The sequence below is a fragment of the Indicator indicator genome, chromosome 19 (genome assembly GCF_027791375.1).
Source record: "Indicator indicator isolate 239-I01 chromosome 19, UM_Iind_1.1, whole genome shotgun sequence".
Lineage (NCBI taxonomy): Eukaryota > Metazoa > Chordata > Aves > Piciformes > Indicatoridae > Indicator > Indicator indicator.
Window position 1 is genome coordinate 9,049,353 of NC_072028.1, and position 13,067 is coordinate 9,062,419.

At 40.6% G+C, this 13,067-nt stretch overlaps 1 protein-coding gene across 8 annotated transcripts in view; it reads left to right on the top strand.

Annotated features, from left to right (window-relative positions):
• Positions 1 to 13,067, top strand: part of BANP (BTG3 associated nuclear protein) — a 143,597-nt gene that overhangs the window by 61,461 nt on the left and 69,069 nt on the right. For 4 of the 8 annotated variants that reach the window (XM_054389510.1, XM_054389511.1, XM_054389516.1 and 1 more), the window contains 3 exons: positions 1,867 to 1,953; positions 7,415 to 7,477; positions 9,522 to 9,560. In XM_054389510.1, the coding sequence (XP_054245485.1) occupies positions 1,867 to 1,953; positions 7,415 to 7,477; positions 9,522 to 9,560 (189 nt within the window). Of the gene's footprint in view, positions 1 to 1,866; positions 1,954 to 7,404; positions 7,478 to 9,521; positions 9,561 to 13,067 lie in introns of all 8 variants that reach the window. The other 4 variants (XM_054389512.1, XM_054389513.1, XM_054389517.1 and 1 more) reach the window with 1 other exon arrangement.

Below are 13,067 nucleotides of genomic sequence, written 5' to 3' on the forward strand. Positions count from 1 at the left end.
CCTTTTGTTTTGCTCAGTTTCCACACAAGTGTGCTGGTTGTAGTTCTGTATTTGCAGATTGTTAGCATCGTTAGAGCTGCCTAGTTGGATGTTAAGCAACTGAACTGTTCAGCAAATAAGTAAATACTGGCTTGGTGGTTTTGAGTTCGTTTCCAGTTCCCATGTTTAGATGTAAACCTCAAAATTATCTTCTTACACAAACATTTGCAGGCAGGATAAAAAAACTCCCACATGGCTCATTTTATTAAAGACCATTTCCATTAAAATATTTGTGTGAGTGGATAAAGTTAATTCTTGCAAAACTAACATTCTCTTTTCAGTATAAATCTGAAGAGTATTAACTAGAAGTATTGAGCTTTTATGAAACATGGCTTCCTGCTGTGTTGGTTCAAAAAAAACCCTCAACAATCATTTTAAACCCCAAAATATCTGAGCCATCAGTTATTTCTGAGCAAGATGAAGCTTATCAAGTGCTTCTTTTAAGCAATACAGAAAATCTTATGAGGAAATGAGATAATTTCCTATAAAATATTTACAATATCTACAATAGACACCATTAAATATTTTCATTATAGTTTCATAGAATCATAGAATGGGTTGGGTTGGAAGGGACCTCCAAAGCTCATCTAGTTCAACTGCCCCTGCAGTAAGCAGGGACATCCTCCACTAGATCAGGTTGCTCAGAGCCTTGTTGAGCCTGACCTCTAGAGATCTCTCAGTCCAATCTCCCTGCCAAAGCAGGATCACCTAGGGCATGCTGCACAGGAACACATTCAGGTGGGTTTTGAAAGTCTCCTCAGGAGACTCCACAACCCCTCTGGGCAGGCTGCTCCAGGGCTCCCATACATGACATCGATTTCAGTACAGACTTAGTTTAGTCGTGGTTTTAGACATGGTTTAGTGAGCACGGTATTGTTGGGCTGACAGTTGGACTTCATTATCTTAGAGGTCTTTTCCAACCTATGGTTAGTCTCTGACCTGGAATGCTCAAAAATGTCATGTTTCACAAAAAAAATCCCAACAGAATGTACTTACACTAAAAAAAAAAAAAAAAAGACTTATTTTTGCTTGCCTTTTGCCTTTTAAATTTGTAGTAATCTTTTCCCTGCAGCTATGAAGCCTAGAAATTAATTTCTGATATGTCTCCTAATGCAAGTTGCCCTCTTGAGACCATCCAGTGGTTTACCTGGTGTCTGTCACTGTAATCTGGAGATAACCCCCAAGTGTTTTAGTGTTTTCCTTTCTGTTAGGGGCATTTTCAGGAAGCCTGACTTTGGGGTGTGAGGTGCTGTTTCAATTCATCTAAATCAAGCAATCTGCTCATTGTTTTGAGGTTGGGGAAAAAGAAATAAAAGGTAATTCCAGGCTCCTGTGTTAGCCTGAATTAGAGATGATGGATCTTGAAAAACGATGGAGAGAGGTTAGTTCTTTATGTGAGAGCTTCAGTTTCCAGGGTGGGGTTTCAAATACATCCTGGTGGTGGTGGCAGTTCTCAGGTACACACATGCACAAAGAAAGTGTTGAAGCTCTTAGGAAATGGATGTGGTTTTGCTGTGATGTGACTTTTACAGCTGCAGTGTCTCTAATCTAGATTAAAAAAATTTAAGTGTGTGCTTTCTCAGAGACAAAATAGCCTCTGGAACAGCTTTGGAGTTGGGAATAAAGCTACAGGTGAGCAATGTGTAAGGATGTTAATATGTAAATTATCTGCATCTGGTTACTGACTGCATGGTTTTCCAGGGTGTTTAAGTACAGCTCATTGCATGGCTGCTGGCATTAGATTTACTCCTGTAATAAAGCTGGATTTTTCTCTCTTTTGCAGAGGGCTCACAGAGTTCAGTGTCAGCTTCTAATGAGATCCAGCAGAACCAACCACAGGCACTTCACTATGCACTAGCCAACGCTCAGCAAGTTCAGATCCACCAAATAGGAGAAGATGGACAAGTCCAAGTAGTATGTACTCAGCTTTTTCTAAATCATTCCATTTAAGCAATTGAGATTATTGCAGGCTTTGCTTGGGTTGAAAAGGAGTTTTTGATTTTTCAAGAAGGGACCTATCATCACTGCTTAGGGATGATTTTCAGAACATAAACATTGAAAGCTTATGGAAAGATGTTTAGAGGTATTTGGAAAAGATCTCCTTGCAGGATTTGCTCACACAATCATTACAAATAAATGCATATTCGTTACTGTGTGTAGGATTAACGAGTCTCTACCTGACTGCTTGCACATTCCATGACAGTAATATAATAGTATGACAGGGTCAGCAATGTGCCCCTGTGGCCAAGCAGGCCAATGGCATCCTGGGGTGCATTAAGGAAAGTGTGTCCAGCAGGTCTAGGGAGGTTCTCTCCCTCTGCTCTGCCCTGGTGAGACCACACCTGGACTGCTGTGTCCAGTTTTGGGTTCCCCAATTCAAGAGAGAAAGAGATCAACTGGAGAGAGTCCAACAGAGAGCTATAAGGATGATTACTATGAAGAAAGACTTGAGAGAACTGGGCCTGTTTAGTCTTGAGAGGAGAAGGCTGAGAGGGGACCTTATCAACATCTATAAATGTGGGGTGGGTGTCAAGGTGAAGGTGCCAGTCTCTTTGTAGTGGTGCCTAGTGATAGGACGAGGAACAATGAGAACAAGCTGGAACACAAGAGGTTCTACCTCAATACAAGGAGACACTTCTTTACAGTGAGGGTGACAGAGCTTTGGAACAGGCTGCCCAGAGAGGTTGTAGAGTCTCCTTCTCTGGAGACTTTCAAAACCCTCTTGGATGTGTTCTTGTGCAGCCTGCCCTAGGTCATCTGCTTTAGCAGGGGGCTTGGACTCAATGATCTCTTCCAACCCCTACGATTCTGTGATTTACACTGTGGAGGTAGTTCCAGCAGTGACTTTCAAGACAAGAATGCATGTATTTATTTGTTTTCATTAAAAAAAACCCTCTGCATTCCCAGTTATTTGTGAACATCTGTTAGCTGAGTACTTGACATGTGTGTTCATTTAGATACATGTATGTATGTGAAACCTACAAATAGTGACTTGAAGCCTGAGACACAGGCCATGATTATTTTAATGGATTTTCACCTTAGCTTTCATTCTTGTTTGACTACAAGGATTGTTATAAAACCAAATTTCATTAAAAAGCAGAAGAAAATAATGAAATTGGGGATTGCGTGGCATTTCTGATGTGCTGTATTCAGAAATAGTGAATTTTACCTGCACACTCATTCTTTTGGGGTAGAAACTGGAGAATTTAATCATTAAAATCTGCCTGCTATTAGTTTTCAAAAACTTCAGGCTTTGCAGTTTGCAGCATTTATGCACAGTCATGTGACATTAAAACTTTTCTACTGCTGGTATTAGTGTTTTGAAAGACCCCAGAAGCCTGAGCATGGGCCAGCACTCAGCTGTGTCAGGCAGTGTCCCAGCACAGAGCAGAAAGACACATGGACACAGATGTACCTCTTCTGCACATCACCCCATTTTCCTTGGACACCAGGCAGGTGGAAAGGGGCAAATAAAGAAGAATTCTTGAGAGAGAATAATCAACAATATAAGATGTAGGAGCCAGTGGTCTGTCTCCTGCAAAGATTTTACTCAGTGCTGTTACAAAGAAGAGCCTGAAGTAGAATAATCATAGAATAGTTTCGGTTGGAAAAGCCCTCTAAGATCATCAAGTCCAACTGTCAACCCAACACCACTGTGCACACTAAACCGTGTTCTTCAGCACCATGTTTACATGGTTTTTGAACACCTCCAGGGATGGTCCCTCCACCACCTCCCTGGGCAGCCTGTTCCATCTGTTGAAGTTGCCTAGAAATACAATGAAGAAAAAAGGGGTCTGAGGGACAGGCAGACAGAAGCTTTGGGAATGATATAAAAATAGGCACATCTGAAAGACCCTGCTGAGGGTTCACCAGAGTAGCAGTAGAAGACTTGGAGGAGAAGAGCGTGATGGAAATCGGGGAGTAATTTCAGGTTGGGCAGCACAGTGTTGAAGACAGATGACAGAGCTCTAAGCATTGCTTGAAAGGAAAACTTAATTAGCCAGAAGAATTTTGAAGGAGTACATGGAAGTGGAAGGGGTTTGAGGTGAAAGTGATTGAGAGGAACTCCAGACAGCAAGAGTTGTGGAAAGGAAACTGCAGTAGAGAGCACATTGTTCCAAAGTGAAAAGAACAGTTACAAAGTAAGAGCAAAGAAAGGGCTTGGTGGAAGGGATGCTAGGAAGCATTTAGCTGTGAGATTCAGATAGGGTTGGAAAGTCCAGGCCACCTCTTTCATTTTGCCTTGCTCCTTTCTGTTATGTACCTGGATACCATATGGGACTTCAGTAGAAGTTGTGGAGCTAATTCTGGCTTTATGGAACTAGATGCTAAATGCTTTGAGTTACTTTCCTCAAACTTGGAAGAGAACTAAAGAGAAATTCAATAGATTTACATGCAAAGTTGTTTCTGTCCTGCCAGCTGAGATCATCCCCAGCTCTTTCTGCAGGACCTGGATGCAGGGGTTCCATTTTCACTTGGCTTTTGCCATAACTTTGCAGTATTCCCATGTGGATTTCTTTGTCTCTTGGGTTCTCTGTGCATTTTGAGGAACATCCCTTCTTAACTGCTTTGTGGAATTTTTGGATGAGATTTAATTGATGGCTGAGAAGTATTTTTCAAGTATCAAAAGACAAATAGAAGGGAAAATTCTAAGAAATAGCTGGATATGATAGGCAAAATGTTTATGTTTATAGATGTAAGTGATGAAAGGTCGCCTTGTTAAAAGTTCTGGATCTGTCAGCTGCCCTTTAAACTGATTGTGGAATCTGGGAACAAGCCATGACAACTCACAACCACTATCTAAATGTCATAATTTGTCAAACATGTAGAGGTGTCCTAGGCTGAAGCAGATGAAAATGGTGTTGCTTTTTTTAGTCTAGGGAATGATACATGTAGACCAGGCTAAGACTCATCAGTAAGGTAGTAATTATTTACACTACAAATGTCTGAAAGAAGTGAGTATTGAATTGAATTTGTGAACAAAGTGAAAGGGCTGTCCCTGAAGGCCAGCTGTCTATCTGCAAAAGATGAGTGAGCAGTTCTTTTTTTGGAATGCTGCATGACACAAAGGTGAATAAAGTCACCTTCCCCTCCCTTTCCTTCAGTCGGAAAGGATTGCTTCTATTTGAAAACACTATAAATGGATCTTTTAAATGCTCGGTGCTTTTTCCTGGGAGCCCTGAGAGCTGGATGTTAAGGAGGGAAAGTGATTCTAATCTTGATGTGGACTGTGCTGTGCTGTAATTTTATATACAGCCCCTATTGTCAGAGTGATACTTTCAGTATGTTTTTTTCCCCTATAAATAGACAGTTTCCTTCCAAAGGAAATGAAACTGTTTGAAATAGAGGGATCTGTGTTTCTTTGAAAATCACATGCAATTGTTCTTGTGTTATAAAATAAGAAGAGCCTTTGACAGAATTCCAAATGATTATCTTTAATCTCAGTCTCATGCAGGCATATTAAAATGAACACAAAGCCTTATAAACTCTGAAGTAGGTTATTTAGAATCCAATCTCCCTTCAGGTAAATCACAGTAGCAAAAATTTTGCTGGGCTGGTCAGAATGCACAAGGAATTCTGCCCACCCTTATCCCTGTTTTGATCAGATGGTAGGATTGATACCATTCTGAGGTGGGGGGTATGGTCAGCAATACAAACTATTAATGTTATTAAACCTGCTAGGGCAGATTCTCCACTGCCAAAAACTGGTGTAACTGCATTCAAATTAATGACTTCATGTCAGTTTATAGCAGCTTGAGAGAGAGTCTTTAGCAGGATCAGTTCTGGGCTCCCCAGTTGAAGAGGAACAGGTAAGGACTGGAAAGAGTACAATGAAGGGCCATGAGGATGATTAGGAGACTGGAGTGTTTCTTTTATGAGGAGAGGCTGAGAGACATGGGGCTGTTAGCCTGGAAAAGAGCAACCTGAAAGGGGATCTTCTCAATGCTCAGCAGTAGCTGAAGAGTTGAGGTCATGAGGATGGGGCTGGGCCCTTTTCAGTGGTGCCCAGTGGTAGGCCAGGAGGCAGCAGGTATAAACTAGAACCTAGGAGGTTTCACTTGGACTTAAGGAGAAACTTCTTTCCTGTGAGGGTGCTGGAGCCCTGGAGCAGGCTGCTCAGAGAGATTGTGGACTCTCCTTCTCAGGAGACTTTTAAGATCTGCCTGGACATTGTGTTCCTGGGCAACCTGCTGTGGGTGACTGTTGCACACAGAGGGAAGCGGGGGGACACCCTGCAACAGTGAGGGGGGTCCGACTTGGGTGATCTCCAGAGGTCCCTTCCAACCCCCACTCTTCTCTGAGTCTGTGATGCTGTACTTCACCATAACTGTGTGACTGTACAGGGGTAAATGGATACTTTCAGATACCTTTTAAAACCTTGCTCTTTAGTTAGTCTTGGCATATCTGTTTTAAGAACTGAATTTTCAAGGTCTTTACAGGGGATTAATCTTTCAGGCACAATGCTGATGTACCACAGGAAGCTAGTCCCATGCTTTGTGTGCCAGTCAAAAATGCAGTTACTTTGTCTATAGAGTACAAAAAAATAATGCTAAATGTTATTTACTATTATAAATGACCATTTTCTTTCCTCTGACGTGAAAATGAAGCATTCTTCAAAGTCACTCTGCCTATACATTGCATAAAAAGATGGGGAAATACAGATACAGTGTGGCCAGCAGGAACAGGGAAGTCATTCTGCACCTGTACTCAGCTCTAGTTAGCCACACCTTGAGTACTGTGTCCATTTCTGGGCTCCTCAACTGAAGAAGGATATTGAAACGCTTGAACGTGTCCAGAGAAGGGCAATGAGGCTGGTGAGAGGTCTCAAGCACAAGCCCTATGAGGAGAGGCTGAGGGAGCTGGGGTTGTTTAGCTTGGAGAAGAGGAGGCTCAGGGGAGACCTTATTGCTGTCTACAACTACCTGAAGGGAGGTTGTAGCCAGGAGGGGGTTGGTCTCTTCTCCCAGGCAACCAGCACCAGAACAAGAAGACACAGTCTCAAGCTGCACCAGGGGAAGTTTAGGCTGGAGGTGAGGAGAAAGTTCTTCACAGAAAGAGTGATCTGCCATTGGAATGGGCTGCCCAGGGAGGTGGCGGAGTCACTGTCCCTGGAGGTGTTCAAACAAGGATTGGACGTGGCACTTGAAGCCATGGTTTAGTGAGTCATGAGGTGCTGGGTGATAGGTTGGACTGGATGACCTCTGAGGTCTTTTCCAACCTTGTTGATTCTATGATACATCTTCAATGTATTCATTGAATATGCATTGTGCTTCCATAAGTTAAAATGCCTCGAATCCAAGGCAGTAGCTTCTTCCTGGAGTCACGATTTTCTTCTGATGCTCCTTGGTGTTTTCTTTTGTTGCGGATCCCACAGGGCCATCTCCACATAGCCCAGGTGCCTCAAGGCGAGCAAGTGCAGATCACGCAGGACAGTGAGGTGAGCCAAATGTTGATGTGCCTGGGGAGCAGATGTTGGCCAGAACTTGGGGCCCTGGTTCTAAGACCAGAACTCTGAGGTCTGCTGCAATAAGCTACAGAGACTGGCAAGGGATGAAATGTGCTTTATGGCAGTAAATGCAATATGCACTTTCTGTCTCTGAAGGGTTTGGGGTTTCATTTTGTTTGTTTCTTTTTGGCTTGGTGTTTTTTTTCTTTTCCTTCCTTGACCAGCCAAGACAGCTCTCTGTGTGTTACACTAACAATCACTGTATATGGCTGATGGTCTTCACTGAAAATAAGCACTTACAGAGGAAACCCTCTTTGGTGTTTGCACTGCCATTAAGAAATGAAGTTATTTTTGTTAAGTTTATTAACTAAATGTGTTCAGAATACTCAGTGTCTTTAATTGTGGGAACTTGAACAGGAATTGGAGAGGTCTTTAGACACCAGAAGGCAAGTTCTGCATTATTGATCAAGGAATCTGGCACTACAGTATTTGCATTTCATGATTTTTCTCCCTAAAAGCAGTGCAGCAGAGTGGAAATGGGTTAATCCAGTACTGAACACTGCATTCTCAACTTCTTTCTCCCCTCCACCTCAGGCAAAGCAGATATTAAAACTGAATGTACCTGAGAGTCCTATTGTTGGTTATTTAAGAATGTACAGACTCCTAAGTGCTAAGACTGCTGTTAGATTTCTTGTGCACTAACTTTGTTTGCACAAAGAAGCAATAGCAAAATAAGCTTAAACATGAATGCAGACTACCATTTAGATCTGTATGATTTACCTGTTGAGTTTTCTTTCTTTTTTTTTTACTCAACATCAAGGATTTGTGCTTGTAGGTTAGTTTGATCCATTTCCAAAGCTCCCTAAATCATATCTCATAAAACCACTTTTGGTGCAGAGGAATACTGTTAACACAGGGAGCTATTTTAGAGTAAATATTATCACAAATATTTCATAAATATTATAGTTAGAGACAGTTTCCTTTGAAGAGCTTGTCAGACCTAGAGAGAAATAAGAAAGGATCAAAACATTCTGGCTCTAAAAGAACTCACAGTGTGCTGCAATAAAACTGAAGCAGCCCTTGGGTAAAGAGCCACTGAAAAAAATATGATTCAGCAAATACTGGTTGTGACTGATCCTGAGATTCAAGCACACTCCTTGTCCCTTGGCTTCATCTGAACTTTCTGTATGGAAGGCTTTTAAGGACTGCGTTTGTCCGTGACAGATAAAAACATCTGGTTTGAAATTTATTACAATGTACACAGCTTCAAATAAGAAGAAACGCTGCCAGTGAGACAAAAAGCAGAAAATGCAAATCAAGGAGTTGGTATTTTTTTCTTCATAGAAATGTGCTGTTTCACTGCAGGTCTCTGTGTTTGGGAAGCTGGTTTTTTTTTTTATTTAATCTAAATGTACTTTCGAAAAGACATCTCAGAGCAGATGAATACAACTTCATGTCACAGAGATACTGCTTTCCTTTCTAGACTTTGCAGCTACAGTTGCCCTTAAAATACTTTATATTGTTGTGAATTATTTTGCTGTAGATGTATTTCCTGTGTTAGTCTTTAGTATTGTATTTTTTATACAGAAATTCTAATAATTAACAGTAGTGACAACTTCATAAAAAATGATAGTCAATGGAACTCCATACATGTAAAACTTTTAGCTCAGCAAAGGTTTGACTTAAAATATCAGTTTTATATAAATAAAGAAACCCAAAAATCTTAGCTCAAAAACCAGCCAAACTTTGCCTAAAAATACTGGGCTTTCTATAGTAACTTCCAAAAAGCAAAATATGGTGGTGCTTAAAAACTCTCCTTGCTTTTTAAAAAGAGTCTGTTTATCCTCTGTGGTTAGTGCTGACCATTGAATTGTAGCAGGATTGCCAAGATAACCCTCAGCAGAATTTCCTCAATTAATAGATTTCCTTAATCCTGAGGCTGTTTAATAAGGAGATGAGAAACAGGCCTTCTTCAGGACACAGCAATGTTTTCAGTTCCAAAGTCATGTTTATTATCAATGCTCTTGTTTTACAGGGAAACCTGCAGATACATCATGTGGGTCAGGATGGGCAGGTAGGAACAGAACTGCATTTTAAGCAGCATTTTCCTTGGATCTTTAAAACAAATGTTGCAGTTGGAATGATCTCACTTTATTTAAAGAGAAAAATCTGTTCTGGTCTCTCTGTTTTAAATAAACAACTTGCATAATGATAAACCCTAAGCTAAGTATTTTGTCTGTGGACTCAAAAGTATTTGAGCAAGCTTATTTCATTACTCCTGCAAGACACTTTATCACTGTGTTTTATACCTTGTCTTTGGCCTCTTCACTCTTACATTTGCTAACTGGATTGATGGTATTGTGTACAGTGTGTTCTTTTCTCTGTTATCAACTGTCGCTGCAGCCAGATGTGGACTGTGCTCCATGCAAACCTAAAAACATTTATTGCTGAGGTTTAAGCAGCTATTTTTTCATTATATGGCTGTCTTGGGAGAAACAGATCTTTCACATCTGCTTTTGTTCTTCTTGATAAGAATGCCTTTATTAGGTGCTTATGCATACACGAAGTAAGAAAAAAGAAGCTTTTACTTTGAGTGATGAGTCAATAAGTTAGCAGGTGTCAGCATTTGATCTCAGACAACACTTTACTAAATGCTGAGCTATATTTAAATACCCACAGCACAAAACCACTCCTGGGAGAAACTTTCTAGCTAGGTTGCTTGGATAAATGTGTTCTGCATTATTTTTCTTTATTTTTTTTGTTCCTGTTGAATATTAATAAGTTGTGAAACATATGGCTAGAGCTTGGGTACTGCCCTGAATTGAAAAGGCTCACATCAGGAAGCTTCTTGAACTCAAAGGCCTTGAGAAGCTACCGGTACTCTGAACTTTTGACCACATGCAGTTGTTTTGTGTGGGGAAAAAAAGCATGACTTGTGTTTAAAATACAGAAATAAACCCCCTCACTTGGTGTTCTTTCCTGAGACTTTAATTAGAAGTACTTTAGCAGAATTGAGACTGGGCAAGGTGATTTCCTGGGGACAAGTCAGAACCTTTGTTACTGCCTCCTGTTCTTTTTTCCTCCTTTGTGAAATACTGTTGTCCAAATTACATCATCTTAAAAAACTGAGTGGTGTTATGTCTCTCCAGGAGTGACCTGTAGATTATATTAGTTTTAATTATAGCCTAGCCCCATTATTTTTGCCCTTGAAACATCTGTTCATAACAAGTGCTCTATTAATTGTGTTTGTTTGTTAAATAGAACCAAAGTGTGTAGTTTAAAGCATTTCTGTGAGTGAAAGCTGTTAAGGTAAATGCTGAGATGACCAAATTTCCCTGAAGCTGCTTATATTAGGCAGTGGTGGGGGTGTGTTTTTCATACAACACATTCAGCCATGCCTGATGTTGAAAAAGACATGGAGGAAAAAACCACTGTGAACTCCTGCTTAGTAAAAACCTTCCCAACACTAGATTCTTACAAGTGGAGTCTTACTGGTCACCTGAGCAGTTCCATTGGTATGTGCAGAATAAGACTGTGCTGGAAGAAAGATGTTCTAAAAGTGCTTGTGAATGTTTGTCTGCCTGTGCCTGGCTATGTGATGTTAGTGGGAGAGCACACACAAAATAGGGAAGAAAATCACTTTTATTACCTATATGAAGGCATCTGTATTACTACATAGCATATCGTATTTGGGATAATTTTGGTTCCACCTATGTGGTTGTGACAGTCCATGTGAGTAGGAAATCAGTTTAACATCCACTTTAGGGCTTTTTTTTAACTAACTGTGCACTGGGTCCTGCTTTCAAACTGTCATTGAAAACAGTTTGTGAAGTGCTGGGGATTTCTCTTCATGCACTCAGCTGCCTTGTGATGCAAAGAAATAACTGCTGTCTCTTGAGCATCAAGAGCTGTCACACTTCACCTGACATCTCTGCATGCTCACAGGAACCCTCAAGCTCTTCCAAAAGTACTTTTCACTCAGCTCTTTTTCAGTGTACCAAAAAAACTCAGGAGCAAGCAAATATTTAGGGGATTTTTATCTCCATTCTGCACCAGATATTGAACTCTTCATCAGCAGTTTAAGCCGCGTGGGCTCATTTTGAAGTGGATGAGTAGCACTCACATGGTGCCGCTCATCAGCTGATCTGTGTTATATGACCCCCCTTTTTTTTTGAGCTATTAGCTCATAAAAATTGCAAAGGAAAATGAGTTAAACCAAGCAGTGTTTGTGGTTTAAGAATGGAAGTTCAAGCTGATAGATTTTCCTTGGCTCTTGTAGAGGGATAAGAGCACAAAGCCCTGTCATACGATCTGGTTCAGTGGGAATGCAAGTCATAACAGTCCGGTAGCTCGTGATCATCTGTGCATGACCTCTGATCAGAGACTTTGGTTGTTTTCCCACCTGTCCATTACTTGTCAGGAGATTAACTTTTTCTTGCATGTTTTGAATTCTGCTGCATGCTGCCAAGGGACACTGAAGAATATTGATAATAACAAGGGAAGTGAATAATGGGCACTTCAGTTCTTGGCTATTTTTAGCTAATGTATACTTATTGACGGTACTAGATCTTAGCTTGGCTACTGAATATTCCCTTTGAAAATTCGTCTCGTGCTGCTGATTTGCACATGGTGTTGTACATTTAACAGATGTTTGGTCCTCTCCTTTATTCAGGTGAGGTTTAGTGCTGCTGCCTGATGCAGGCTGTCACTCTGAATCACAAGTAAAAGGTTTACAAGAAGCTGGGACTGCAAAGCATGAAGTTGTTAGCTTTGTATGAGCTAAAGCATGAAACGGCTTAAATCTACTGTGAAATCTTATCTATCACCTCAGAAATTTTACTGATATGTTTAAAGCTGCTCTGCAGAGTGCTACCAGTTGTTGAGTTCAACTCCACCACCCCTCCTTGAATTGTCTGTCCTGGTAGTTGCACTGAATTTAGATTTTGTTTTTCTGGCATCATCATTTGTGGAACTGCTGAAATCATGCCAAAAAGAAAGCTGTCTACCTACACATGTATTCTATTAGCTGGAAGTTTCATGTTTCAGTGCAAGTTTAATAAAAATACCAAACTGCAAAAATAATTAGACTTCATATTAACTAACACTTGAAGCCTTGGGCCAGTGGGAATTATTTTGGACTTTGCATTTTATACTTGTGAATTACCAGAAGTTTTCTAATTTTTCTTTCTCTTTGCTATGATTGCCTGCCTTCCTTTTCCCCTACCTCTATCTTTTCCTTCCTTTGAGCTGCAGTGTTCTGCATCCCAGGAGGTGTCCCACGTGTGTCCTGCACAAGGTGATGTAGTGCCACAGCATTCAGGAATATAAATGGGGTATAAAAAGGTAGAACAAGACAGTTTGAGTAGTTTGACAGTCCTGGGCTCTGCATTCCATTTTGTAACATCCCCACAGCCAGTGTTTCTTCAGTTTAGAAATTAATTAAACTGACACCAGGCAAATGGTCTTCAACTAATAGCCTTAGTTCTTAAATTAAAAAGTTAATGCACTTTAAAATCTAAAATATGATCATATGTATTCCTGGAGAGCTGACAATTTGTTCTGCTCAATGAAAGAAAAGTTA